Source organism: Neolamprologus brichardi, chromosome 14 (genome assembly GCF_056152115.1).
Source record: "Neolamprologus brichardi isolate AB-2024 chromosome 14, ASM5615211v1, whole genome shotgun sequence".
NCBI classification, from domain to species: domain Eukaryota; kingdom Metazoa; phylum Chordata; class Actinopteri; order Cichliformes; family Cichlidae; genus Neolamprologus; species Neolamprologus brichardi.
The window spans coordinates 27,353,211-27,379,670 of record NC_142117.1 but is presented as its reverse complement, the minus strand read 5'-3'; the positions used below and the strand labels follow the sequence as shown (position 1 = coordinate 27,379,670).

Sequence of the window (26,460 nt, the reverse complement as noted above, 5' to 3'; positions counted from 1 at the left end):
CAAAAATCTCATTCATTTTATTATCACCCTAAACAAGCTCCCCTGGCTCAAGTTACCAGAACTGAAGCAATATCTAGCCAAGCCATTTCTAAAATTGACTGGTTAATGGAATTTGCTGGAAGCTTTTTAGAAAGAAGCAGAACTGCTACCTGACAGACTTCAGCAGGACACAAGTGACAGAATTGGATTCCGAACTGGAAAGCTATAGAGCTATCTCATCAAGGCTTAACATATGAAGCCATTTAGCTGTAATGCGCAGCTCATTTCTTGAAATGGTCAGTAAAAGTTTAAATGTAAAGTCTGCTCCTGTTAAACTGGCCGTCTTCATTGTGCAAAAGCAGTTATAAGTTATCTCTTATATGGCTTGCAAGCTGTAGCACTGAACTAACTATGCAAACTGCTGCTGGTACTGTACAAATGTTCATTCACAGGAAGTTGTGATGTTTTGTACACTTCTTTGCACAACATTGTGCATCGCTGTTAATATGGGTGACCACTTCTAATAACATCCTGAAACAGGCCCCGAAATAACAGAAAAGTTCTGTTTGGAAAATAATTTCATCTCTGACGGACAATTGCTGATGCTTGGCATTCATGGAAAATAAAATCCATTACTCACAAGAACTGCACAACAGACAGGATCATTAAGCAGCCTTCTAATGGTCTTCCGACCGTTTATTGAACTGATGAAAAATCCATCCTCACTTGAAAAGAAAGAATAATGTGTTGCCCTTGAGCAGTCAATAAAATACTATGAGTTCAATGAGCAGGATTCTTTTTCTTCTGTGTTCACACCACTCAGTAATTTGGAGTGTGTACCGTATACTGTGGGGTGGGGGTGGGGGGGTGGGGGGGGACTTACGGAAGATCTTCACTTTGACTGTCGACTCCGCTTGCTGGTCTCCATTGATAGCGACACACTTGTATGTCCCAGCACTTTCCGTCCCGGCTTTATACAGCGTGAGGGTGGAAGATGACTCATCGTTACGGGTTACTGTTGTGTCTTGTCTGTTCGGCTCTATCCTGTCCCCGCTTGGTCCAAACCAGTCTATGTGCTTGGCAACGCCTACAACTAAGACAACAGACAGAACAGAGCAGTACATAAGAAACAGGTGTCTATAGGGTAACACATTTCAAATCAGAGCAGTCAGCCACTGCCCACAGACTGTACATTGTAGGTGGTTCGTGCTCCTGCAAGGAATGAAGCGTGTGCTTTATGCATTTTAGCTGTGTCTAGTAACTAAGACATCAGAAAATGTGATATGTTTTCAAGGTTTGATGCTAAACAAACAAACCAAAAACAAAAGGACACTTAGTCTCATCATTCATTGATGACTGATTGATGAATGTATGATACACATTCAAGTAACCGGAAAACCACTTAACATAAAATATGAAGGGGGTGTAGTTGTCCACTTTAATCCTGCAGAAGAGGAAGTGTGGCTGATCAAGCAATACTGTGTATTTGTACCACAAACATCCATGCATATTTATCCATACACCTAACACATGGATAAATATGAACTGATTCCAACAGAAACACAGACCTCTGCTATGTTTTGTCTAGTTTAACCACATACATACACATACACATTTTTTGCAAAACAGTCTAAAAAGTGGGTGAACAGTTAAGGTGCAGTTAAAAAAAAAAAGTATATATATATATATATATATACACACACACTTGGAACATTTTGATAGACTTACCTTCACACACAAAGAATTTGGACTCTCCAAGACTAATCTCACCGTGGGTTGGTGTGATCTGTACTTCCAATGAAACTGCAACAGAAAAACAAACATACAATACAAAATTAGAATCAACCCACTAAGTGAAGCGCTGATTAAGAATGCTTAACAATGTTTCAACACTGAGATGGAACAATTATTAAAACAGGAAACAAGCTAATTAGATGCGCAAATGTCTGCATATCAATGTGTTCCATCTATATGCAAAGGCAGAAGCAATCACCTTCAGGCAATCAGAAATACGACTGTGGGGTTCTTTAAAAATATATTTTAAGGTCTTCGATTTGCTCATGTTAAGAGCAGCACTTGAGTGTATATCTTATTTCCTCCAGAACCGAGAGTGTACCTTCAATAGCACTTTTAATTTCTACTGGAAAGGATCCAAAGACTTGCTGGAGCCAGCATCTATCTACACTTTACTGCACTTTAAGGAATATGCTTCAGTTTTCTGCCACATAAACCTGATATTATCTTTGTACATTCGTCCATATTTTTTTTACCGAAACTTAAAATGCAGTACAAACAATAAAATCAATCAACGTGCACATTCAGAAAACAACAACAATGCCAGTTTTGGCCCTAGCAGACATGTCACCAAAAAAATGGACATTTCCTTTTCCTCGGTTGCCTACAGTCCTCCTGTCCTATCAAGAGAAATAACATCAACGCAGCAATGCAAATATTCCGCTAAAATTCAGCAGCTGGACCCAGTGCTGTGCTCCCAGTGTACCTTGAGATGAATTATTTTTAAAAGACTATTTAATTTTTAGAAATGACATCGTCTGGCAAGATGAATGTAATGTCTCTCAGTGATAGCCTGCACTTCATCAAAGATTGGATGAAAAAGAGATTTGTATTATCTGACAAAGAGAATGATGCCCTGAAACATTTTGTACTTAATTAGAACAAAGTGTGACTTGCTTCCTGCAGAACCTCCCAAGGGGGCACTCAGGGTTCCAGTGGATGATTAAGAACGGTGTCGAGATTGACCTGAAATCCCACTCTATATCATGCATGAGCAAGACTGTGTGGCTGTGTACCAAACTAAAGGTCAAGGCAAGAAGGTCTCCATAGGGGCATCGATTGACACGGGAAAATAGCACAGTCAGTTAAAAAAAAAAAAGATGTCTGGAGCTGGCAGAATCATTTCTATATTGTCGACTTTTTATTGTTTTTATTGTTTGTGGAGCAAACAGGTAATAACTGATTTTATTTTAGCCAATTTGTTTCAGGTCTTCCCACAAAAGTGACACATCCCCTTAAATATAAAGTACAGTTCAAGGTTAAAGAGATTAAACAAAACCCAACAATATTGTTGTATTATGTTCAATTTTCTCACGCTCAAATGTGATATTCACCAAACGACCGTTGTATCTGCAACAGAATTCTGTTTGAGTCACCAAATACAGAAGGAAGAACTCCTTAAATATTACAAACATGTAGCTTATCAGATTCACCTACACACACACACACACACACACACACACACACACACACACACACACACACACACACACACACACACACACACACACACACATACATACATACATACATACATACGTACGTACATACATACATATATATATATAAAACTACATATAGTCACAGAAAGATAGATAAATATTTAAATATATAAATTTCTAAGAAGGCTGTAGTTTGAAATTAAATAATCAGAATGCAGATATTTAACAATACTTTAAATTAGATTCTATTCTTTTTTTTACAAATCTGCACAATTCCTTTCTTTAAGCTTGCCCAATAAACTGTAAATAAATATGTGAAATATAAGCAACTACTCCAATGCTAAGCTAAGCTAACATATGTGTGTATATTTTTGTTTTGTTTGAGAGGATGATACCAGAAATTCTGGATATATTTGCTTAATAGATTAACTGTTGATCTATAAATCCTTTCGGCTCTTTACCCAAACTTAAAACCGATGCAATTACTGATATGAAGCTGAAAATAAAATGTTTGCTATATTTTTTTTTAGTGACTGGTACTGTGTCGTATTAATGAAAAGACAGTTATTCAGTTGTCTTACAGTTGTATTTTTAAATGTGCCTGTCATTTCACTTTTATCAGAAGGATTTTATATTCAAACTGATGGAACATAAAATCCTGATATCAACACTCTTGTCATTCTTTTTAAATACAAGTGTCTAATAAAAATAATGTCATGCTAATTTTATGGAAAGGGTTTATGAATTTAGTTTTAATTGGACTAACGAATGAGAACAGTTTGTATTTATTTATTTAGTCAAACAAACAGGCAACTAATTTGCAGAGGAGGCATGCCAGTGATAATTATTAAAGTCAAGATAAGTTTATTTGTACAGCCCATTATCACAGTCAGTGTCTAAAACGGTTTTGCGTAAACAATAGTTTTCAACCCAGACAAAACAACATAGGCAAAAACATCCATGCATTCATCCATGACATAAAAATGGCTGAAACTATAATGAAACGAAGGGATAAGGAAATGTAAAATATAATAATTATACCAAAATTTGGCTGCGGAAAATGTTTTTAAATTGACTAATGTGATAAGTCCATTATAGGAAGCTTAATACATAAAATGGTCCAGCAAAGGTCGAATGGAATAAGCTCCCTTAGATAAGAGGAGAAAAGATCTACTATTAGGATTAGGAAGGTGAAGTGGCCATTATGCAGAGGGGTAGGATGTGGGGCAGCTGGTGATTTTACATTACAAAGCAGGAATGTCACAGTAACTAACATCATTAGCATCTAGCACTAAGCACACTGAGTAAAATGGCAATGTTCTCTGTGCATTTACTTGCCCCTGAAATTTTAACAGTATGACAACTTTGAGAATTTGCTCGGGGGAGCGTTAAAAGTGGCACAGTAAAAAAACAATCAACTCAGAATATACAGTGTACTCTAATATAAAATAGAAATGCAAAGGCTGCAGGATGACTGATAACACACTAAATGCTCACCACTGCAGTGTTTGAAGACAAACAAAAGACAAAACAGATGCCTTGTAAAAGCCTGAAAAAATTATCATCTCATCACCAAAATCAAGGTTTGTAGACTAATTGTACCAATCTATTCTCTGTAAACCTGCTAAGTAGGGCTGGGCTATATCATACCGTTCACGATAATACCAGTGTAATTTTGGGCAACGATAGGAAAATGAAATATCGCGATAGAATATGGGTAAAACGCGCATGCGCAGGGCCTTTACTTTCATACGCACATGGCGGCGACGCAGAATGAGAAGAGCGAAAGTGGATCGTTAAATGAAACAGATGAACCAGAATTGGTTTGTAAAAATGCTGCAACTTCAGTGGTGTGGAACTAGTTTAGCTTTCGTCCGTCAGATACACAACAATGCACTATTTTTGGTAGCGCATGCTAGCGGGCCGTCGTTATTACCGTGTTGTTTGGAAAATACGGTACACTTAAAATCAATCCTTTGATTTTTCTGAAAATCGACAGTGCCCCTTATAATCCCATGTGCCATCCCAGTTGTGTTTACTGACCTCGAAACGATTTTATGTTGTACATGGCGCTCGAAAATCTGTCAAATGTTTTAGTACGACTTTGCTAAGCTACGAAGCCGCACCGCTTGATGGATTGTCGGAGCATTACGGCTATATTAGGCAGGCGCCTCACGGAGTGATACGTACTGTATTACCTAATATTACCGTATTGTGTGTGTAACCTCTTTTTAAGTTTTGTGGATATTATACAAGGTTATGCTGAGGATATGTCGGCCAGTTTCCACTGGAAATGCCTTTTGGTTAAACTGTCAGCAAGGAATTTGCACTGTTACATTTTTATATAACTTTTTATATAACTTTTATATAACTATAACTTTAACTAAGTGAAAATACATTGATGGGGTTTTTTGCACTAATAAAGTTGTGGAGTTGTAAAGCATTGTCTAGTGTCAATTATATCGTCAGTTATATCGTTATCGCAATAACGTGATAAATATTTTTGGTCATATCGCCCTGCTCTACTGCTAAGTAATGATAACTGTTAAACTAATAGAAAGAAACTTGGTGAGTAGTGACAGAAATTACCTATACTTTTCATCTAACTCTCCCAACTGTATGGGTTGAATTATTGTCACGAAGTCAGAAAGCAGTGAGCCCAACTCTAAAGCCTGTCAGTATACTTCACAATGCTGCTTTTCCTATTAAAATCAACAATGCAAAACCACTTTCATATCCTCCGAGCAGGCTGACATTCAAGTCCCAAAGGGAAATTTTATCACATGATCCCATATCCTCTTCCCTTCCATTCAACAAATGTTGTTTTTCCTTGTTCTGTAGGGTATTCGAATACAGTAGCAACACACCTGCACCATCTGAGAGTTTTCCAAATGGAATTGTTCTGTAGGCCAAGCACTAATTGGTTCTCTCAGATTGAAGGCAGAACCATTGCTCTTCTTCGCTGAGAGTTATGAAGACAGGGTAATTGCTCTCCAACGAGCAGCTCACTTTTCATACATTAGTGAGGCTAACAAGCTACTGTAGTTCGTCTTGTTAAAGGGCAAAAACTCTTTCAAAGCAGAGGGTGGCAAAATTGAAGAGAAGCAAATTTGTGGTCTAGAAATTTAATATGCATACATTTCCCACACAATCAGATTGTATAGGAAAACAAATATTGCAAATATTTTTGAATGCAAGCTCTTGGCTGCAATAAATAGCTTACAGGGAATGAAATATGCTTTTCATATTAATATGAAAAGAGTGTAAATATTTTCTGTTTCATTATGAAACTATGGTGGCACAAATTACATTAGTGAGCGGCCACACTATTGGTAATTAACAGGAAACACTGTCTGAATCCCGAGTGAACAATTGAAGTAAGCTTAGACTGGATCACCGCATCAAAGAACTTAAAGGAGTAGAACTGTAGATAAGAGTAAGCAGGAAAATTATTTTTGCCTGTAGCATACATTTCAAGCACGGTTTACCAATAACTGTAATATTTCTTAATTCCCTACCTTAAGAGTATTTATAGCATTACTTGTAGCATATTTCCAAAAGTAGCAGTTATGGTATACCAGTTGGTTAATCTACCTAATCTAAACGGTCCAGACTGAAATGACTCAACTGCTGGATAGACTATTTTTTGAACAGTCACAGCCTTCAGATGATGAAACTTCTCTCTATGTACTGTATTACAGGTTGTTTTCATACTAGAAATACCAATTACCAGGAAAATACTTCATAGCACAGATTTGATAGATAGATCTCTATCAATCTCCTACAGTAGAGACTGTCCACATGGATCCTCTACTGGAGGCTATAGATGGATAGATGGATGGATGGATGGATGGATAGATTTTAGGTTGTGTTTCTTGTGACTTTGGTAAAATAGACTGCCACTGGTGTTGTCTACTTGCTAGTAGATTTTTCTCAGTTTCAAGGGAAACATAACACTTTTTACACATAATTGTGTGTGTCCTGTTAAATTAACACCGTCTTTCAATGTTACAGACTATTAGGGCTGCCAAGTTTGCTTCCAAGCTCACACATTACTGTCATTTTATTATCGGCCACAGATGCTAGCAGATACCTTAATGATAACTAACAGCTAATGATAACAGATGGCTAATGTTGCTACCAGGTAACTGCCAGTACATCTCGGCAATTAACTGAAAATAAAGCAAAACCGGTATTCACCTCTAATCAATGTGATCTTGCAGATGTTGGTTATTACATTTGATTGTTTTAAATTATGTTAGTATGCCTCCCAGTATATATGGTACCTTTTAAATCATACCACCACATGTGTTGTCATGTGACTTCGCCGCACCCAGTCTAAGCATGATAGAGGAAAAGCCGAACACTGAGCTGATTACCCAACTTTCATATGTCTAAAGATGTATAGTTTCATGCATCGGTTAAAACACTCGACTCCAAGTACACGACGCCCAGCTGGAAAAACTTCACGCAAGTTGAGCTGCCCGAGATTCACAGAATTTACAGAAAATGTTAAATTTTTGTGATTTATATCGTAATCGGATGATAGATGTCTTATATCGGGATATGAGATTTTGATCATATCGCACAGCCCTAACCTCATATGCATCTGCCAATAAATATAACTTCGTCTCAACGGAAGCCGCTAATGACTGTTACTGTCCCATTTTCTACTGTCCTGCAGCCACTTGTCAAACTGACTGGAAGAGAACAGACCAATTCAAAGAAAGAAACCCTACCTCCAACTAGTGTTTTACAGCAAAATTGGAGACCAATACAGGCACACCATGCTCAAGAACAAATGCAGCCAATACCATAACTATGTTGAAGGCTCTACATATAGATTCAACAGAGACATATAAATGACGTCCTGTTTGTGTTGTGTGTTAAGGCCCCAATATCTTTCAAAATCTTCATTCTCTCTGCACAGCCTCTGTTCAAACAAAGCCATAATAAAGCATCCAAAAACAAAACTAAATTTTTTACCCCAAAGGAACAACAAATGTTTGTAAAGTTTCAAAACAAAATTTAATGCACAAAATCAAAGAATGTAAATGCAATGTAACTTTTTACATCCATTCCTTCCTTACTATTACTTATCATAGATATTTGAGCTTGATCGCATTGAGTTGCACTATTTTAACTGTAAACACCTTATCATAAAACACAAACAATAAGAATTAAACTTTAACAATTTACAGGGAAAGTATGGCTCTTGAATACTGACGCTGGAACAATTAGCTAAAAACGAGGATAGCAGAAGATGGTCTAAAGAGTACCAGAAGGTGCTATGTACTACTAATTGCCAAACCTTACCTTAGGCTCATAAAACTTGCGTTCATATAGCAGTACCATACACAAACTTGTGCTATGTTTCCTAGCCGTTAAGGCACCCAGCAATAGACTGGATGAGAGACCTACAGAGAAATAAACAATTCAAGTAGAAAAGAATGACCTAGTTCTGAAGAAACATGTAATTTCCCTGCAGTTCAACTTGGCATTCAATTGCTTTTACATAAAATGAACACAAAAACGTCCCACTGGGGAGTGCCTCATCCAAATCAACCTGAACGTGTCCGCCTATGATGCAATAAACAACCCAGGAACACAAAGTTACAATGCAAGGTTGTCAGGAAGTATTCAAAGAAAATTCAATTTGCAATCTGACTCAAGAAACAGACAAACTGTGATAAAATAAAAAATAAAAAATAGATAATTACTGTAAATAATAACTGTTGTTGACTAAAACAAAATATGGCTGGAATTTAAAAATCAACTGCCAACAACTGGTTTAAGATTGCTTGTCTCACCCAAAATCTAAGCTGCAAATTAAAGTCTTACTTAAATGAAATAACAACAAATTACATCACGAAAACACTAGCAATGTTTGTCTGTTTCTTCTGCATCCAAACAATAACTATGCTCCTGGCATTAGCAGTTCATTTGTGATGTAACATTTTCTGTAGCTCTGGGCAATGTCATATTTGGATGCAGGCTGATTATGACTATAGGAGACAGCTTGCAGTGTCAATAATTCATTACTCTGTAGGTCATCAACCACACAGTGGTGTTTTAGTCTTGGAGAAATCTCATTAAATTCATACTAACATGTATAAAAACAAAATTATTATTGGTAAGATATCATCAGTTACATAGTTTATTTATTTGCTGCTTCCCAATGCAGATCACAGCATGATGCTGGAAAATGCAAAACATGTTTTGCCATCTATCTGAATACAGCTGTGGTTTGGGGACCAGAAATGGCAGCAAAAATCCTTCTTGAAACTCTGCTATCATTTCTGTGTACGAGTTTCTATTTAAGGATCATGTTTGCCATTTCTTCAGAATAGCCATAGGGTATTATACTACAGCACATGCACAATTTCATGCACATGTGCTCGCACGTGTGTACAAGCGTTTGTATGTAACGACAGTAATGGAAGGGTAAGATTTCATGAATGAAAATTATGTACATTGATGTCCCTGGGTTACAGCAATCAGTGGCTGCAGCTGGAGGACCTTTAATAGCCTCGTGTAGCTTAAACCTATCTTTTCTAGCATGGCTTGTATCTTAAATCTACATTTCCCAGAGGAACACACTGTTATTTTGGAAGTAGCTGGTAAGATGTGAAGGGCAAGTACACTATATGGATAAAAAAAAATTATGCAGAGTTTGGCCTTTTTCTTCTGGCCTCTGTAGTTATCTTAGAACACTCCGGGTGCTGAAGCCTAGGCTGTCGGATGTTGTAGTAAGCCTCGACCCAAGCCGTGACTCGCCTCACTTGCCATGTGGGATTATGCTCATCATCTATTCTGCCAGCGTAAAAAATGCACACACATTCAAACACTTAAAATTTAAGCCTGCCAAACCAACAGTCACAGTAATAAACATCAGCTCGCTATCTGTGGTCTAAACCAAACAAAAGATTGAACGTGTCCTTCAAATAAATGGTGTACTTGCCATGAGGGCAAGGAAGCTCATAATACATTACTAAAATTTATATTATTCATATTTGGCTTTTCAGCAGGGACACACAAATAAGAATGTGTGCGCCACTGCTTCACTGTCAAAGAGCATTTAATTGGCAGCTTCTAAATAACCGGAAAGCAAATGATTCTATAATTCAACTGTCTCCAGAAATCAAGAGCCTCTTGCTCAGTAATGGTGCCAGTGTGTTTATAATATATTGAAAGCGGCTGACTCATCCGTGTTCAGTGATGATTTGTCCCATGCCAACAAGCTACAAAAGCTGCCAATAATTTACAAACTTAGGCCAATTTGTGGTGTTGATTTGTTATTACAAGTACAAAACTCAACTAACGCATTTGTCACTTGAGCAAACCATAACCAGATTTATTTATTACAATGCACAAATTACAGCTAGCGAGCCATTTGAAATGACAATAATATATGCATTTCAACATTTGACTTGAGAATTGGTCGGTTTCACAATGCAGCAGACACAGACTCAAAAATTCCGAACGCATTTTGATTCCTAATTCATACTGGTATCAAGAAAACCATCTAATTACAAAAAAAAAGGGGGATGGGAAACATTTAATCTCAGAAAATGTAGCACTGGGATTCCAGTTTGAAATGAACAGTCTAAGCCTTAAACACCAAAATAATTTAACTTTTAATTAAAAAAAATATTTATTGGAAAGGCATGTTCAAATAGCCAATACATCATTTTGTACATTTTGCAAGACATTTTATTTTATTTTAACTGCTTTGTTTTTGCAAATTTTACCATGATGAGTTATTGTTTGTACAGAATATCATGCCCACAGCCTTCCTGGCAGGAAGAGGGATGGAGCTTTTTTCATACATGGCTGTTTTGTGCAGGTCAAGCAGCAGGACTCCTGTGCTGTGTCTGTCACAGGAAAAAAAATTGAGTGCAGCACTCATTTTAGAGAGAAGGCTTACATTCCTCCAGATAAGATGGAGTTCTGGATGGGATTTTGAAGTCAGGACTGTGGGACGCTGATAGCTGGTATGGTTCCTTGAGTGCAAGCCGCTGCTTCACTTTCACTTTCAGGAGAAGCTTATTGTACAGGTTCCGGTGGGAGCAATGGTCAGGGATTCGGCTTAAAAAAAACACAAACTGTGCTTTAAGTCTGTATTTTTAATGTCTGTTAACTTTCCAATTTGTTGATATCACAATTTAAATAATAAGAAGCAATCCTAACGTGAACTAGCAGCAACATACTGCTTTGAAAACAAATTAATATCTCGTAAAACATAAATGTTCTTTTGGTTTGCTAATAGCTTTACCACATAAGTAACTACAAAGTAACTCAGGTAATACTCTCCCCATCTCACACTGTGTCAAAACATGCTAATTCAACTGAGTATAGTTGTTAAACAACTATAACTGTCATTGTCATGCATAGAAACACATTTTTTCTGTTAAATCTTATTGCTGATGCTTAATGCTATGTTAATCTTATTGCTTCATATTTCTCTACATTTATTCACTGAGGTCACCAATCTGGGAGTTGCTCTTTAAGTGCTCAGTTTCAGAACTTACTAGTTTTAAGGAAATAGTGAGTATTTGCTTGCCGCTCATGCCTCTCAACCACAGTTATACTCATTTCTACCAGTTGCTATGGAAACGTGTTTCCCTGCTCCCTTCTCCCCTTACTTTGACATCACCGCTTGCCCGCCGCTCTCTCCCTCTCTCCCTCCCTCTCTGATTGGAGGCAGCAGTGCAGCCTCAGAGGAGTGACTATTTACATTGAAGAGGCTGTCAAAACAACGAACACACAATTTCAGCTGATCACCGTGGCTGCCTTCAGTGGTTGAGCCGTTGGTGGTAGTAGGCTTGAATGTCTCTACCAGGTAACTACATACTGTACAGAGCTATAAATTCAACACTCTATACAGTACCATTCAATAAAACTACTGGATGTCTAAAGAGCAAAGGCTCAGCTGGTGCTTGCCTTATTATATTTCCAGTCTCAGGCATCGATATCTGCAAGGCTTTAGACAGTTGGGGCCTCTCATTTGTGCATTACTTTTCAACTATAAGACTGAATAACAGATGGCTAGCAGCTTACAGTCACTGTTCATTAGCTCTAAAAGAAATGTTTATGAGTCAACCCAAAAGGAACCCCTAGCACAGAAATATGACTGGTTCCTAATTATGTGGATCCATTTCAAAGCTTTAAACTTTTAATACCAGATCTTTCTGTAGCATCTATAACACAGAATAAGACTTATCTCTCAAATCATCTTAATTTCTTTTTCATAATTTATAAATAATAAATTATATCTGAAATTTTTAATATTCTCCAATCACAGTCTGCAGAAAACAGGATGTATATTATGTGAATCTTAGGTGTTAAAAAATGAAAGTGAAAAATATCACTTGGAATACTGACGTAATCATCATATTTATGTGTTATATAATAGGGCAGAACACATTAAAATAAGAGGCTGAGGCAGCAGAAGCTGAGCTGCCACAGAGGGGATGATTCAGATTTTTATCTCTTGTTAAAGAGTGGCTGCTTGAAAGGTTTTTGGCTGTGATATTGATGTATTCTAATATAATGCATATTTGATCTCATATCATCTTTATCATATTGTCATAGGCCAAAAAGATCTGTAGCCTATGCCGTTCACTATAAAAAAGGATTTACCTTAAATACAGATTTAAAATCAACTATAATCAAATATAAATCTGACAATTCAATTCAAAAAAACGAATTTTTTTAGTTTTTAAAACTAAAACACGGACCTTTTTCGTGTTGATCGCTGCAAAATTAAAATGTGTCAAGTACAGATCTAGGCAAATGTGGAATAATGTGATGCTTCAGTGCGCTGGTTCAGTTTTTCAATTTTCATCGACTGTATTCATGAGCAAAATTCAATTTGGGAAGTTATTTTTCCAGGTTTACACTTGAGTGTAACACGCTCCCAGACATGACACTTTCAAATTCATTTTACAGTCTGCTGGAAAAAAAATAAGGACAGAACTCACATAATAATTTGTGCCGTGGTAAACACTGCCATGGTGCTCAGAGATCTTTAACATCGAATGGAGGCCAAAATATGAGTTTAAATGATCTCTCTCTTTCTCTAATGGCCATATGCCTCTCCAAGCTGCATCTCTTTTCCTCTCTGTGCTGAAGATAAGCTGTGACTCAGTGAGCTACGGTGCAGTCCACTTCAGTGGCCAAGAAAAATTTGCCCTCATTCAGGCAATTTAGTGTGAGTGCCCCTCAGCATCTGCCTCAGCTGTGCACCACACAACAAAAGCCCAGGGAGGCGGAGAGCTGAGCGCCTGTGACCCATCATGCCATGCTGCGTGCTCCTGTAATGAATCAGTATTTAGAAGGTTGAATACAAGGCCAAGGAGACAATATAGACATTGTGCTGCCAGAGACACTCAAAAATTAGGTGAGAAAAAGCTTTAAAAAAAATAATAATAATACACAGAAAACAGATTAATTTTGGCCTAACAAAAAAAACAGATAATTCTGCAAAAGAAACCAAAACAATCCATAATAAACATGTTTTGCCATCTCAAACAAACAGATACATGATCCTGTGAAAAAAAACATAATTATGCCCAAAACCCGAGTTTGATTTTCATCCAGCTTAGAGCTCCAGCAGAGCTGTACAACCTGTGCAAGGACTGAGAGAGAGCAGTCTGTCACTATGTCTAAAAAAGACATGCATAATCAGTGAAATGGAAAGATTCTTGGAGGCTGAATACTGGAGACTCTGCAAGGAATTTTTATTTACAGTTTGAATTCTCCGTGGCAAGAACAGGGAGCCTGTGTAACATGAACAATGACTGAAATGTTAACCATCACTGTCTGTCACTGACAAAAAAAAGAAAAAAAGAACACTCGTCCTTACAGATTAATCATTACAGTGTTTCTCCTGTGACTTCCCTGATGGTGCTAGTCACGACACACTCCCCTGAAACAGCCCACAAAGCAACCACTCCGCTTGCTACTTGAGTGAAAGCCATTAAAGGTTTAGCAGAATTAAAAAAAACTATACGGCTGTGCTAAATGGGCAGATTTTCATACATCTCTAATAATTAATGTAACAACAAAGAGGGGGAAAAAGGGCTAACTGGGAGGGTAGGAGGACTGGACGGAGGGAGCCAAAATGACCACTCAGCCACAAGATGCCTGTGACTACACAGAACCCCGAAGCCTGGCACATGCACACAGCTCCCTCTGTGTGTCCATTGAGAAAGCAGACAAGCTGGGACGAGCCGGATAAGCCTGCCTGTGACTCCACCAGGAAGAGGATCAATAGGAGGGAATGCACCATTTCGGATACAGCCAGACAGAGCCAGGGGCAGGGCAGAGAGGCAGAGCAGCACTTGAGTGCTCATTATGTTGTGTAGGATGACACAGTGTGTGCAGCCACTTCTGGAGTTATCTATGAACGGAGGGAGGTGTTGCAAACCCCTCAGAGATTAGGGCAGACCACACAGTAATTGGATTAAAGCACTAATGAAAATAAAAACTGGCATGAGCGTGTCTCCATCAAGGTTACAGAGCTGAGGAGGACAATCACATGAGCTAGCTGATAGCAGGTGGAAAAAAAATCGCTCGCCAGGAGTCCAAACCTATCGCACGACCAGACAAATACTGGACAACGTTCATCGTGGCCGCCTCTTTCGCCTCGCTTGCTGGCATGGAAACAGTTGGCTGCAGCTGAGCATTTGGACATCACCCACCAGCAGTCAATCACATAGCAATGTCCCGCCTTCTATACAGAGTCTTAAACACCTGCCAAGTATCAAATGCCAGTAAAATTTGTCTTTGCCAGTAAATAAACAAGGGTCAACCACCACAGTGGCCAAGACGATGATGCCTCAGCTGCCTTCTCCTGTCCTCAGATTATGTCCCTGCTGACCAGTGAACACTTTCTCCACTCTAAGCCAATCAAACCAAAGCAAAACATGTGCCTGTGTATCAAAACAGGTTTCTGAGGAGCTGTTTTAAATGCTGGCTCTACAAAAAAAAAAAAGCTAAGCTGTTATTTCCCACTTGACAATATGATTAACCAGCCAAACACCACTTTAAAGATGACCAAACAGACTGCATGATGAATACAAAACTGAGTGACCAAGCTTGAAATCAAAGTGTTTACCTGTTCAACAGATTACTGACTTTTTCACCATGTTCTTCAATTGTTCAGAGCATGAAGCAGCACTCAAAATGAGTGGGTTTGTGTTACGGCTCACTCACATCAAGCGTGAAGATTGAAAGGAGAGAAGAAACAGCAGCACGGCAGAGTGAAAAGTAAAGTAGAAAGTAATGTTCCATAATCAATCAAACATAATTAAACTGATGAAATAATATTTTAAGAAAAGAGAAATATTACATACAGTAGAAGCTCCTTTTATACTGTCAAATGGGGTTTAAAATACTTGTTTTGTATGTTAAATTTCAACTTACTGCAGTTAGAAACCCTGTGTACTAACCCTATTTTGATTTCATTTAATGTGTTATTTCAAAATACTAAACCAAGCTGTCAACAGCTTCCTGCAACACCAGATTTTTGCAGCATGTTTCCTCCTCTTATACAATCCATATGCATAGGATCTCTCTCCATCTTACTAATCAGCCTCCACAGTCTTCAGTTCAGTTCACATGGCCGATGTGTATAAACAACATTTTCCCAATTGAAAAACTGGCCTCCTGGTTGCAGTATCTGAATAAAACCCTGTTTATTACAACACAAGAATGATGACAAAGACCCTCATTTTTTTTAACAAATTAAAAACAACAGACTTTATAGTTTTTGTTGAAAAATTTTGTCCTCCAAGACACTTGGGACCAATTGCTGAAGTGGGTACCTTGGTTAGGGACAATAACAGGCCTCTTCTGTTAGCTATTGTGCATGTTCATATGGTTAAATAACACAGCAGCCACAGGAAATACAGTGACAGGAGGAGTCAAAACAGATTATTGACCTTAAAAGTAATACATATTTATATAACAACAAAAGACCTTTATCAGCATACTTTTTATATTTTGGGCTACTGAGGTTGTTTAAGTACAGAAAAAATCCAAAATGAAATAAATCAAAATAACCATAGCACCTGAACCTATTAGTTTGGGCTTCTAGGGAGTCAAATTCCACCAATATAAAGAAAACTGGCAAGCTATATTTATAATTCAATACAAAACAAGAGCATCATTGCCAGAGGAATGCTGCACAATTTCAATTTATCTCAATTATCTTTTCATAAGTGCTGGAAGCCAGAATGGTAATTGAAAATAAAATTATTTTAATTGTCCAGTCCTGCCCAGGGTCATGGTCAGAATTCTTATTGCAGATTCTGACTTCTCTGAAGTTGTAAAGTGCTTTGTGACAAGGACACGCTTGTACTCCAGTAGAATGCTATGTGTTATTCAAGGCCATTCCCGATGTCCCTCATTAATCCATGCCACATCTAATTGTGCTAAGCCATAACAGCAGGCCATTAGCATTCTTAAGCAACACTGCCATCCTCTTCCAAAATATTTCCAGTGGCTGACTAATTAGCAATGTTGTCATGCAGCATGAGGATAGGCAACACCAGTTAAGAGTTTTTAGACACAGGTGTGCTTGTTCAGGCAAAAGCTGAACAAGTCGATGGAAAGGTTCAGGTTTAGGCAGAAAAGACATTTATGACAAGAGACGATCACGCAGCGTGATAAAGTCATCTGTTTTGTGTTATCTTTCGGTCCGCCAAGTCTGTAACACAAATGTTGTGATTCAGTTATTTAACACTTATAGTCAGACAAGTTCATATTCGACACATAGACTAGACAAGCAGTGACTCATGAACAACCTGTTACTACACCTGCTAAGAAATCTGTCCATGGTTAATGTTGGCATTTAACATCAGGCGTTCCTTTCTGTACAAATCCAAAGAGCTAACACACATTTAAAAAAAAAAAAATTGTATTAACATTCAATTCACTTCATCGCACTACATATAGCTTCTCAAATGAACAACACGAAAAAAAAAGAATCTTTTTCACTTCAAAAAGTTTTTTATTTCTCTTCTTTACAAGCATCTCCATCATCTTTGCGGTATAGCTGTCAGTAAAAGTGAGCAAGGAAAGCCCAAGGTTGTGTTCTGCATTCTTTGAGACAGACTGACAGGGCGTGGTTGGGCTACACGATGGTTCCACTGAGGGCGACAGATGGCACAGAGGCACCTTATGACACAACATTAGCTTCCACACATACACACCTTCTTGGCCAATCAGAGACTGGACTATAAAAATAGACACTGGGACAGGGCTAGCCTCCAGAGAGTTAACTTCCCTGTTTCTAAGAGCTAGGATCTCCAGAGACGTCCACAAAGAGGGAACACTTTCACTGCCATTAATCTAGGCACTAGAATTTTTTACAACTATTAGCAATACAATGCCTTTTAGATCCTTTAATACCTTGGTATTATACGTGAGTGTTTTCATTATCAGTGGAAATGTATTTCAAGGCAGTTATGCTGATGATATGTATAAAAAAAGAAAAATCACTATATTTGCTATGATTTGTTATGGATAGTTGCCGGAGCATTTCATTTGGTTGACCTTCAAATTATAAAAAACAGTCAAGCTACTTGATTGGTACAGATTCAGTTTCCCAGCTTACAATTCATTAAATTCAGCCTGAGGTAGAAGGAAGGCAGTATACGCTGCACGTTCGAGCTGTAGTTCATTCAATGTTCTGTTACAAAGCCTGTGAGCTGTGCTAACAGAATACATTTGTCAGCAGTAAAAAGCCTGGGAAATTCAGAAGTCGGAAATGTAAGTCATCTGAGGAAGTCAGTTTAGGTCTTCTTTTTTTTCCTTTGAGAAACTCAGGTTATTCCCAAGTGAGGGGATATATTAAATAAAAGTTTTCATGTAAGTCATGTTCAAAATGTCTCCAAATTTTCCAAAAGAAAAAGAAAATAAATCAGACTGAAATAATTTATTACAATCATGTAAGGAGACCCCACATATTCACAATATAGTACCAAAGACACTACAATATATGTTTTTTAATCAAATGGAAGTTCTACAAGTTCTACTACTACTTCTACTACTTTTTCTCCTCCTCTAGCACTGTGAGATATTATTCAGCAAGTTAAATAGAGGCATGAAAGCTGCAACTGTTTGCATGTAGTTGCTTCAAAACCATTTATTTGCAACACAGAGGATGCAAAATCCCGCAACCTCTGTGAGATTCTACAAGAACACAAATAAATCACCCCTGATTCCATGTGTAATACAGTTGTGACACATTTTTTAAGTTTATTGTAGTACTCTGTGGGTGTAATCTGCAGGTATTAGTGTACTGAAGGCACAGTAAAGCTGTCACACCCCATTAAAAGTGCACCTTTTAGTGGAGCTTTTTTGTTGACTCATCCATATGGAGAGATTTTAGTGTTTGGAGAGGCTAAAAAAAGTCTGTTTTGGTGGACCCTTTAAAAGTATGATGACTTCCCTTACCACCTATTGTCAATAATAAATGTATTCATGGTTTTTACTGCTCTTCTGAGCCTCCTGATTATTTCTGTATGCTCTCATAATTTGCACAACACACAGATCAGGCTGAGACCAATTATTGTCTAAGTGACAGCAGCATACATTTTTACCCCTGTGTAGCTCCAGCTTGTTTATGATGGCCACTGTCGCTGGCTATTTAAACGAGACACTAGCAGAGTAACCACAGTCGCCTCAGCCCACAGCATCCTGGAATTGTGGCAAAAATCTGTCAACCTATTGCTGAAAAATCACCAAAAAACCTAAAGCAACACAACAGCTCTGTGATAGAGCCCTGCAATCACGATGTCTCATGTTGCAAAAGAATTTCAATGCTGCATTCCTCCATGTTTATTTTCTAATTAAGGGCTGGGCAACACATTAAACTGCAATGATTTGGACACAAACTGCATATAGTGCAGTCCAAATGAAATTAAATAATTTTTTTTCTTGATATAATATGATTGTAGATCTGCTACAATAAATGAGGGTCCTTTGAGTTCAGGAATACAAGGCAATACTAAAAGAATAACTGTTATTTCTTTAATTAATTGCTCATTTGTAAGAGAAAGTATGGAAAAAAACATTGACTGTATGCTGTACATTAGGGCTGCCACAAACGATTATTTTGATAGTCAACTAATTTTTGCTTCATAACTTTTGCACTGTCCACTTCCTGCTGTGACAAAACAAATTTCCCACGTGTGGGACTAATAAAGGTTATCTTATCTTAACTAGTCACCTATTATTTTTGCGATTAGTCGACTAATCAGATCATGCATCCACTGGACGTAAAACGTACAGCTTATTGCACCAGCATGCATCTGCTCTTATATAACTATCATTAGGTTACAACATTAAGTGTTTATTTTTAGTTAGCACATACCTTAAAGACAAGATGATAGTTTATTAAATTTTAATGAAATTTGCAGATTGTTTCGGTGGAGCTTAATAAACTCAGCCGTCTGCTCCTTGCTATCTAAAATGTAACAGGACTCCGGAGTATATTCTCGAAGATCTCATGCTTCTGATAATCAGTTGTCTGCTTGACGTTTATTCAGCTGTGTAAAAACTATAACTTTAATCTCAGCCAAATCGATTTACTCAGGAACAAATAAAATACTGAAAAAAGCCAAACAATAACATTTTTAAGTTATCTAAGTTACTTATATATCATGTTTAACCTGAGGAACGAAAGACCGCGGTGGTTTGAAAACAATTTGCCGGGAGTCCGGTGTTCTCACCGGCTCTAGTGAGCCTTGAACCCCGGCTAGCTATCGAGCTAGTGGGTAACAGACGTCTCCGAAAACGTCGGAGCGCTTTTTTTGTGAAACTGAGCAGGGCCGTGCTATGAATTCTGGGACAGAGCTTCTTCTTCTTTGGGGTTTAACGGCAGCTGGCATCCTTGTACATGCAGTGCTGCCATCTTCTGTTTCAGTCCGTTATTACACTCTTAAATCCTACTACTTATTCCTGCATCTTTTGGGATCTTACAAAGCTTCAAACGACACCTCGACTATTAAATTAGTCGTCGACGGTAATCGCGACTAGTCGACTAATCGTGGCAGCCCTACTGTATATAGCCATTGCTATGTTCTGTGATAGGCATTAACTGATGTAACTCTTACATCATTGTTTAAGAAAGATCCTCAGAATATATGACTAAAACCACTTTTTTGTTCATATGAATAGCTGGACAGCTGGATCAAGGCATCAGTGTAAACTTTTAAAAGTACTTTTATATTGAATGCCAACAAATACAGTGCCTAAAGGTCCAGTAAATGGAAAGACAAACTCTGAATAGTTTAAGTATTGCAACATAATACTCAAGATCATAATACAAAAAAATGACAGGGGCACTTTTATTTGACTCAGCCTCTTCACATCAATAAACCTAATGCACACAAACAACTGTACGCACATCTTTACCAATATGGTTCACTCACACCAGTGTTCTGAATGTCACAGCAGCTGATGCCAATAATACTTAATGTTTCAGCATGGTGGCAGCATTACTAGTGAAACAGAGCCCTGACCCTGTTCAGTCAAAATGTGTTTTAACTGTTTTTGCAGCCACTCATGCAGAGAAAGCAGCCATGTGCTGTCATAAGGTAGAGAAAAGTCCTTCACGGGCATATTCCTCTTTCCACTAATGGTGGGTGTTGTGAAGGAATCTCCACTGGGAATATGCACTCAAGTCACTAGTATGCCACTGAGGATACAGGGGATGATTACTGTTTGCTAACAGCATACATGCAGCCTCATCACACATGTGCTTTCTTTTTACTTTTTTTTTAAGATTATTATTCACTGCAATAATGGTTCATTAATGAGAAATGCAAATGTGAAAAATAAAACATGTTCTGATTTGTTTGTTGTGCCAGTCTCCCATTGGTTTAAAATGCATTTAGCTTGACAAAGATATGCTCTGAGGAATACACCACCATAAAAATCTAACAGGGTTTGGGTTAAGTAAATCAACACCATTTTAAGGGACTGTTAACATTTGAGCACAACCCTTGTTTTGAGCTGCTCTATACTGCAGCTTTATAATCACAACCAAAAGTACAGTAGCATTTAATACAATACTAAAACTATAAAGATAATCTTGGGAAGATGGCAATGGTTCTTATTGGCGGTTTTCATGTTTTACTCCCAGTTTCAAACATATTAAGGATGCATAGCTGACCCGCCCCCACACTGGCTTGGTCACCGTGACTGGTGTTGTGAGATTATTTACTTCAGAGCAATTTTCATCTGCTGTGGCATCTATGGAAAAGATGCACGATGGGGTTCATGACACATCCGGCTTCTGCTGGCAAAGAGAGCAAGACAGCTTTCAGCCAGTGGAAGTCAATGAGTCATACTGAGTAGGGATCCTTTAGGGAGCAGTGTGAGAGACAGGGTAAAACAGAGCAAGACAGACAAGCAAGACAAGATGCCAAGCTCACAGCACGGCATTAAAAAGAGAAAAAAGTTAGGTTCAAAGAAAGCTCTGTATTATACAAATTCTGTTTGGATACTGCATTTTAGTATCAAACATTACTTGGGTAAATCAAGTGCTAAGCTTTATTGACTACTGGTTGATTTTTTTTAACTACTCTTTTCTGCTGTAACTAGGTATCATTGTTTGGATTCTGGATATTTAAAAGCACTACTAATAACAATAAAAATATTCCCTATCAATAAAGTAATACAGGGGATATATTTTAATTATTTAATAATTCTATATAGGATTTATCATATCAATTGTCTCTGGGGTGAAGAACTGTTTTCTAATTCGTCAACTACTCTTTATCTGCAGCTCGTTTTTTATGATTAATTTATATTAAATGAAGAAAATGATGAAGTGTAATGGCTTTTTTTTTTTTCATTTAGTTTTTGAGCAATGATACTTTAATATGATATCAGTGAACCAGCACTAAACAAATACTACCAAGTGTTTCTTGATGGGTTAGTACTCAAACAGTTTAATGTCACTGCTTGATCAGTAATGTTCAAAACATAAAAAGCTATTTGTCAAGATTTAAAGTGAAATTTCATGAGTTATGAGTCATCACCACTTGTCTATTTTAGGGCACCAAATATTTACAAGAGCTGCATGTCTATCTATTAATGTGTGATTCGACTTTTAGGTTCATAATTTTATTGCAAAAAATATAATGATGGAATTTCCAGAGCTATGTTGAGATTCTTAGGTTTTTCCTAGGTTTGTCAATAAATGTCAGACTCACTATCCCAAAGCATCCATATCAATGTCCACAGCCAGAAGAGTGATGTGGAATTACTGGCAGAACATTATGTGTGCGGAGTTTACCCTACCATTATATGACTTCGCCGCTATGCCTAAGTGTTTTAACACAGCACGCAAGATCAATGAATGGAAAAAATAATAATAATCTATGACTATATGTAGCTCTCTACCTTTCCAGAAAAAACACACAATATTATTTTTTGCAGGAACAGACAATCAGTATTATTACAGCCTTCAACAGCGAGTTCTTCATTAGGAGTTGTTCCTCTTAATGCAAGTGATGTCTATCTCCAGCACCGTAAAACAGGGTTTTGGACTCAACTCCAATAACGTGGTTGACTAACAACAACACAGAAATGGAGATGTGATGGTGTACTGGTCCTAGAGAGCCCAACAATATCTAAACAACCTTCAGCATTTCAGATCACATCCCATCCATCACCTGCACCCTGTCATTGTAGCACTCCAGTGGTCTCTGACTCAGATGGACAACTGAGTTTTCCAGCTGCACCTTCTAACCAATGGGTGTGGGTGCCAGGTTTAGGAATTCCACAGAGCGTTCTGTTAAGCTGACCATAACACAGCCAATTAATGTCAGGAATCCAGTGCTCCCAATAAAAACAAAATAAAATGGCCTTTAACAGCTTCAGAAAATTGCTTCCACACCCAAACTTCTGTGGTTACATTTGATTAGTTACAGTGTGAATGAAAATGGTTGGGGTCTGTGGTAAATAGAGTGAACCTCTTCATGTGCTACACACTCCTAGTGAAGCTACTCTGTTGGGGGAAAAGGGTTGTTGCGACTCCCTGTTAGAGGAAATATAGTGGAAAGCATTTCAGTTAGAAGTTAAACACCTCAAATTGAAGTGAAATGTCTGTCAAATGGGGAAAAAATATGAAAACGCATGGCAGTAGAGTGCAAGCAGTAAGAAAGCAAATACAAGGAGATGGTACAGTTTTCTTAGCATCAGTTATTCATTATTCATTGAGATCAACGACCACGGGCTTGCATCCAGTGTCAAAATAACAAAAGGTCGAAGTGGACATTAAGATCTCAGACTGTACAGTGTAAAATCTTCATCCTGCTCGAATTTCAATAGGAGGATTGCCAAAACAGTCCACAGTGGTTTTCGCACAGCTAGAAATAAAGCAGACAGCCAATTATCACACAACGATACAATCAGAATCAAGTAATCAAGCAAACTGATCAGAAATTATCTGTAAATATTACACATTGGAATCAAAATGAACACTTTTTTTTACCACGTCAGTGCACCTACAGTTCCAGGAGATAAAAAAGTTCTGCTAAGAATTAAAAATAGGGTCCATGTTGCCATGTAGGTTTCTCTCTATCTTTGGGCATATCCATTACATAATTTTAAGATTGCTCTGCATGAATGAGAATGAAATGAGGTTAATTCCCAGCCCCAGTGATATCACTTTCTAAATTTTCCTCTCTTCTAATGCTCTTAAAATCCTAATACTGAAACATTTACCCATAAAATATAATTAACTTGACAATAATATGACATTTAACTCATCCCTGTGGCTACAGGCTAATAAATCTACAAAAAGCTGATTAACAATATGCATAAAGTACTTTTGAATACAAGGTTATTGATTGTTATGCAAATTGTAAGGGTCATTTGTTTATCATTATATTAAAACTTATCAACATGTTTGGTTTTCCACATGTATGGACTACATCACATAACCCCTGCCACATGTAAAACCATTACATGTGGCAAAACGGGGTTTTAACACTGTATAGTTTTGTGACTGTTTATTTTCTGTAGGTTTAGGGAGTAATGCTTGTCTGTGAACTCACTGTCATTATTTCAAAGTGGATCCTGCATGTTGAATGGATCAGATATAGCTATAGCTGCTAATGCCCCCCTGGAGATAGAGCCTTCTTACTGTGATCTAATTAGCTTTTTTTCTCCTGAATGAGTGTCACTGCACTAGTTCAGGGATAGATTTTTTTTTTTTTTTAATCATTTTGCTTCTACACTAAGACAAGCACAAAAATATAGATAAATATTGAAAATAGGGTATACAGAAAGTATACTATTATTGATAATGAAATGCAGAGGGATAAGAAAATCTGCTTTATTATTTAATTACAAACACCACATACAATATTTTACTACAAATGACTGGGTATAACAGGTAAATTGTCTTACAGCACATTTAATCTATATTCATAGCAACAGATTTTTGAATCAACGGAGCCCCTTTAAAATTACTCTGCAACTGATCTCTGATCCAGCTGAGTATGGGTGGGCGATGTTGCATCCTTCCACTTTAGAAGAATTAGTGATCTAGCTATTAGACATACATAACTTATATGTTGCTATATGTTCTAAGATTAGTTCTTCAACTGCTATTTGAAGTACTGCTATTAGTGTAAATAACTGGAAAGTGGCCTTGAGTCAAAGTTTCTGAAAAAGTCTAAATTTGGGCCCTATTTTGCATGGTACACAGGGGGCTCATTTCAGGTCATGATTCATCTTTAGCACAGAAAAGTCGATGAAAAACTTTAAAATGGAGAAAAGTGTCTTACATTGATGAAGTAGGCGTGTGCCCTGTTCAGAGTAGAATCAAATTCCGTGTAACCTAGTTTCACATAAATGTCAATCTCGTCTTGTTCTTTTGGTTGACATTCAAAATCTAGTTGTAATGGCTTACTAGCTTTTTTTATTACTATTAAAGTTTTAGAACACAGGGTAGGTTGGAGAATAAAGTGTTAGCCTTCTGGTTCTCTAATAATATGGTGATTTCTTTGTATATACTCTCGAATTTGTCTTTTTTCATTTACGATTTTGCATTGTCTCCAGCTAACTGTGTGTAGCAGCCACCCAGAAAAGCAATTGCAAGTTGATTTTCTGTCTTGAGCAGGGCAGCTCTGGCTTGGATAACTTACTTTACAATTTTCCACAAGTCCTTCAAGCAGGTGGTGACCATTAACCCTCTAACTTTCACTGATTAAGGTAGCAGAGTCTTTGACATTTTTTAATATATATAAATGGTCAAACATCAAAAACACAAAATGCACAATTTTACAGTATTTAAAAGATTTTAAATGTTAAGACTACATTTTTCATCTTTCCACACTAGTAGAAACCTCTAGTGGTACCACTATGATGGATTTCTTCCATAATTATATTACCACATGTCAAGACTGGGAGAAACAGAGGTATCTTTAAGTTGCCAGGCAATGACTAACCCTGTAGAGGAGTATAATGTTAGAGAGGGTGACACACTTTAGTGACTGAATCAAAAGAAAGCCTAGGGCATAGCAATCCAAATTTTCCCTGCTTTATGCATGGTGATGCATCCTACAGTGTTTCGGTAATGAATGCACCACGATGTGCATGGATGCATGAGAAGACGCACACACTGCTTCCCTTCACGCTACACAAAAGAAGTTGAGAGCCAAATCCTAGCCAACAGCATGTTACTTTATTATGGAAAGATGAGACACCCATTTTCTTAAATCAGACATACTGTAAGCTTGATAAGACTCTGTAAGCTCAAGCTGAGGAGGCTCATCTGCATCTCATGTAAAGTGGGACACAGTTCCTCCCAGCACGGACATGACATGATTGTAAGCCCATCTCTTATTTCAGGGGGCCACATGGGCCACAGACAAGGCTGTGATGATTTAGTTTGGGTCACAGGAGTGCTGTCTCCCCTGGCTTCTCTAACTGCCAAATAGGGCACAGAAAGGCCAAACAGAGCCAGCAGGTACTCACTTCATATCATCCTAAGCAAGGCGAAATAAGTCTTTATTTAAGGGTGAATAACCAGGAGAGAAAAGGTGACACATTTTGAAAGTGCATCAAGTATTTAAATAGATAAGGGGAACTGGTCAACTCTGGTAAAACAGGACTAGCGGTTTTGATCAGTTCTATTATACCCACTGACAACCTCAACTGTTTGCAAACATTTAATTATAACATATCTTCCTAAAAAACATTGGATGGAATTAGA

The 26,460-nt window shown here is 37.7% G+C and overlaps 1 protein-coding gene across 5 annotated transcripts in view; it reads right to left on the bottom strand.

The window, feature by feature from the left end:
- ncam1b (neural cell adhesion molecule 1b) overlaps nucleotides 1–26,460 on the bottom strand; it is a 74,077-nt gene that overhangs the window by 38,457 nt on the left and 9,160 nt on the right. For all 5 annotated transcript variants that reach the window (XM_087851054.1, XM_087851056.1, XM_087851055.1 and 2 more), the window contains exons 2-3: nucleotides 1,708–1,782; nucleotides 863–1,072 (exon numbers count right to left, since the gene is read on the bottom strand). In XM_087851054.1, the coding sequence (XP_087707180.1) occupies nucleotides 863–1,072; nucleotides 1,708–1,782 (285 nt within the window). The remainder of the gene's footprint in view (nucleotides 1–862; nucleotides 1,073–1,707; nucleotides 1,783–26,460) is intronic.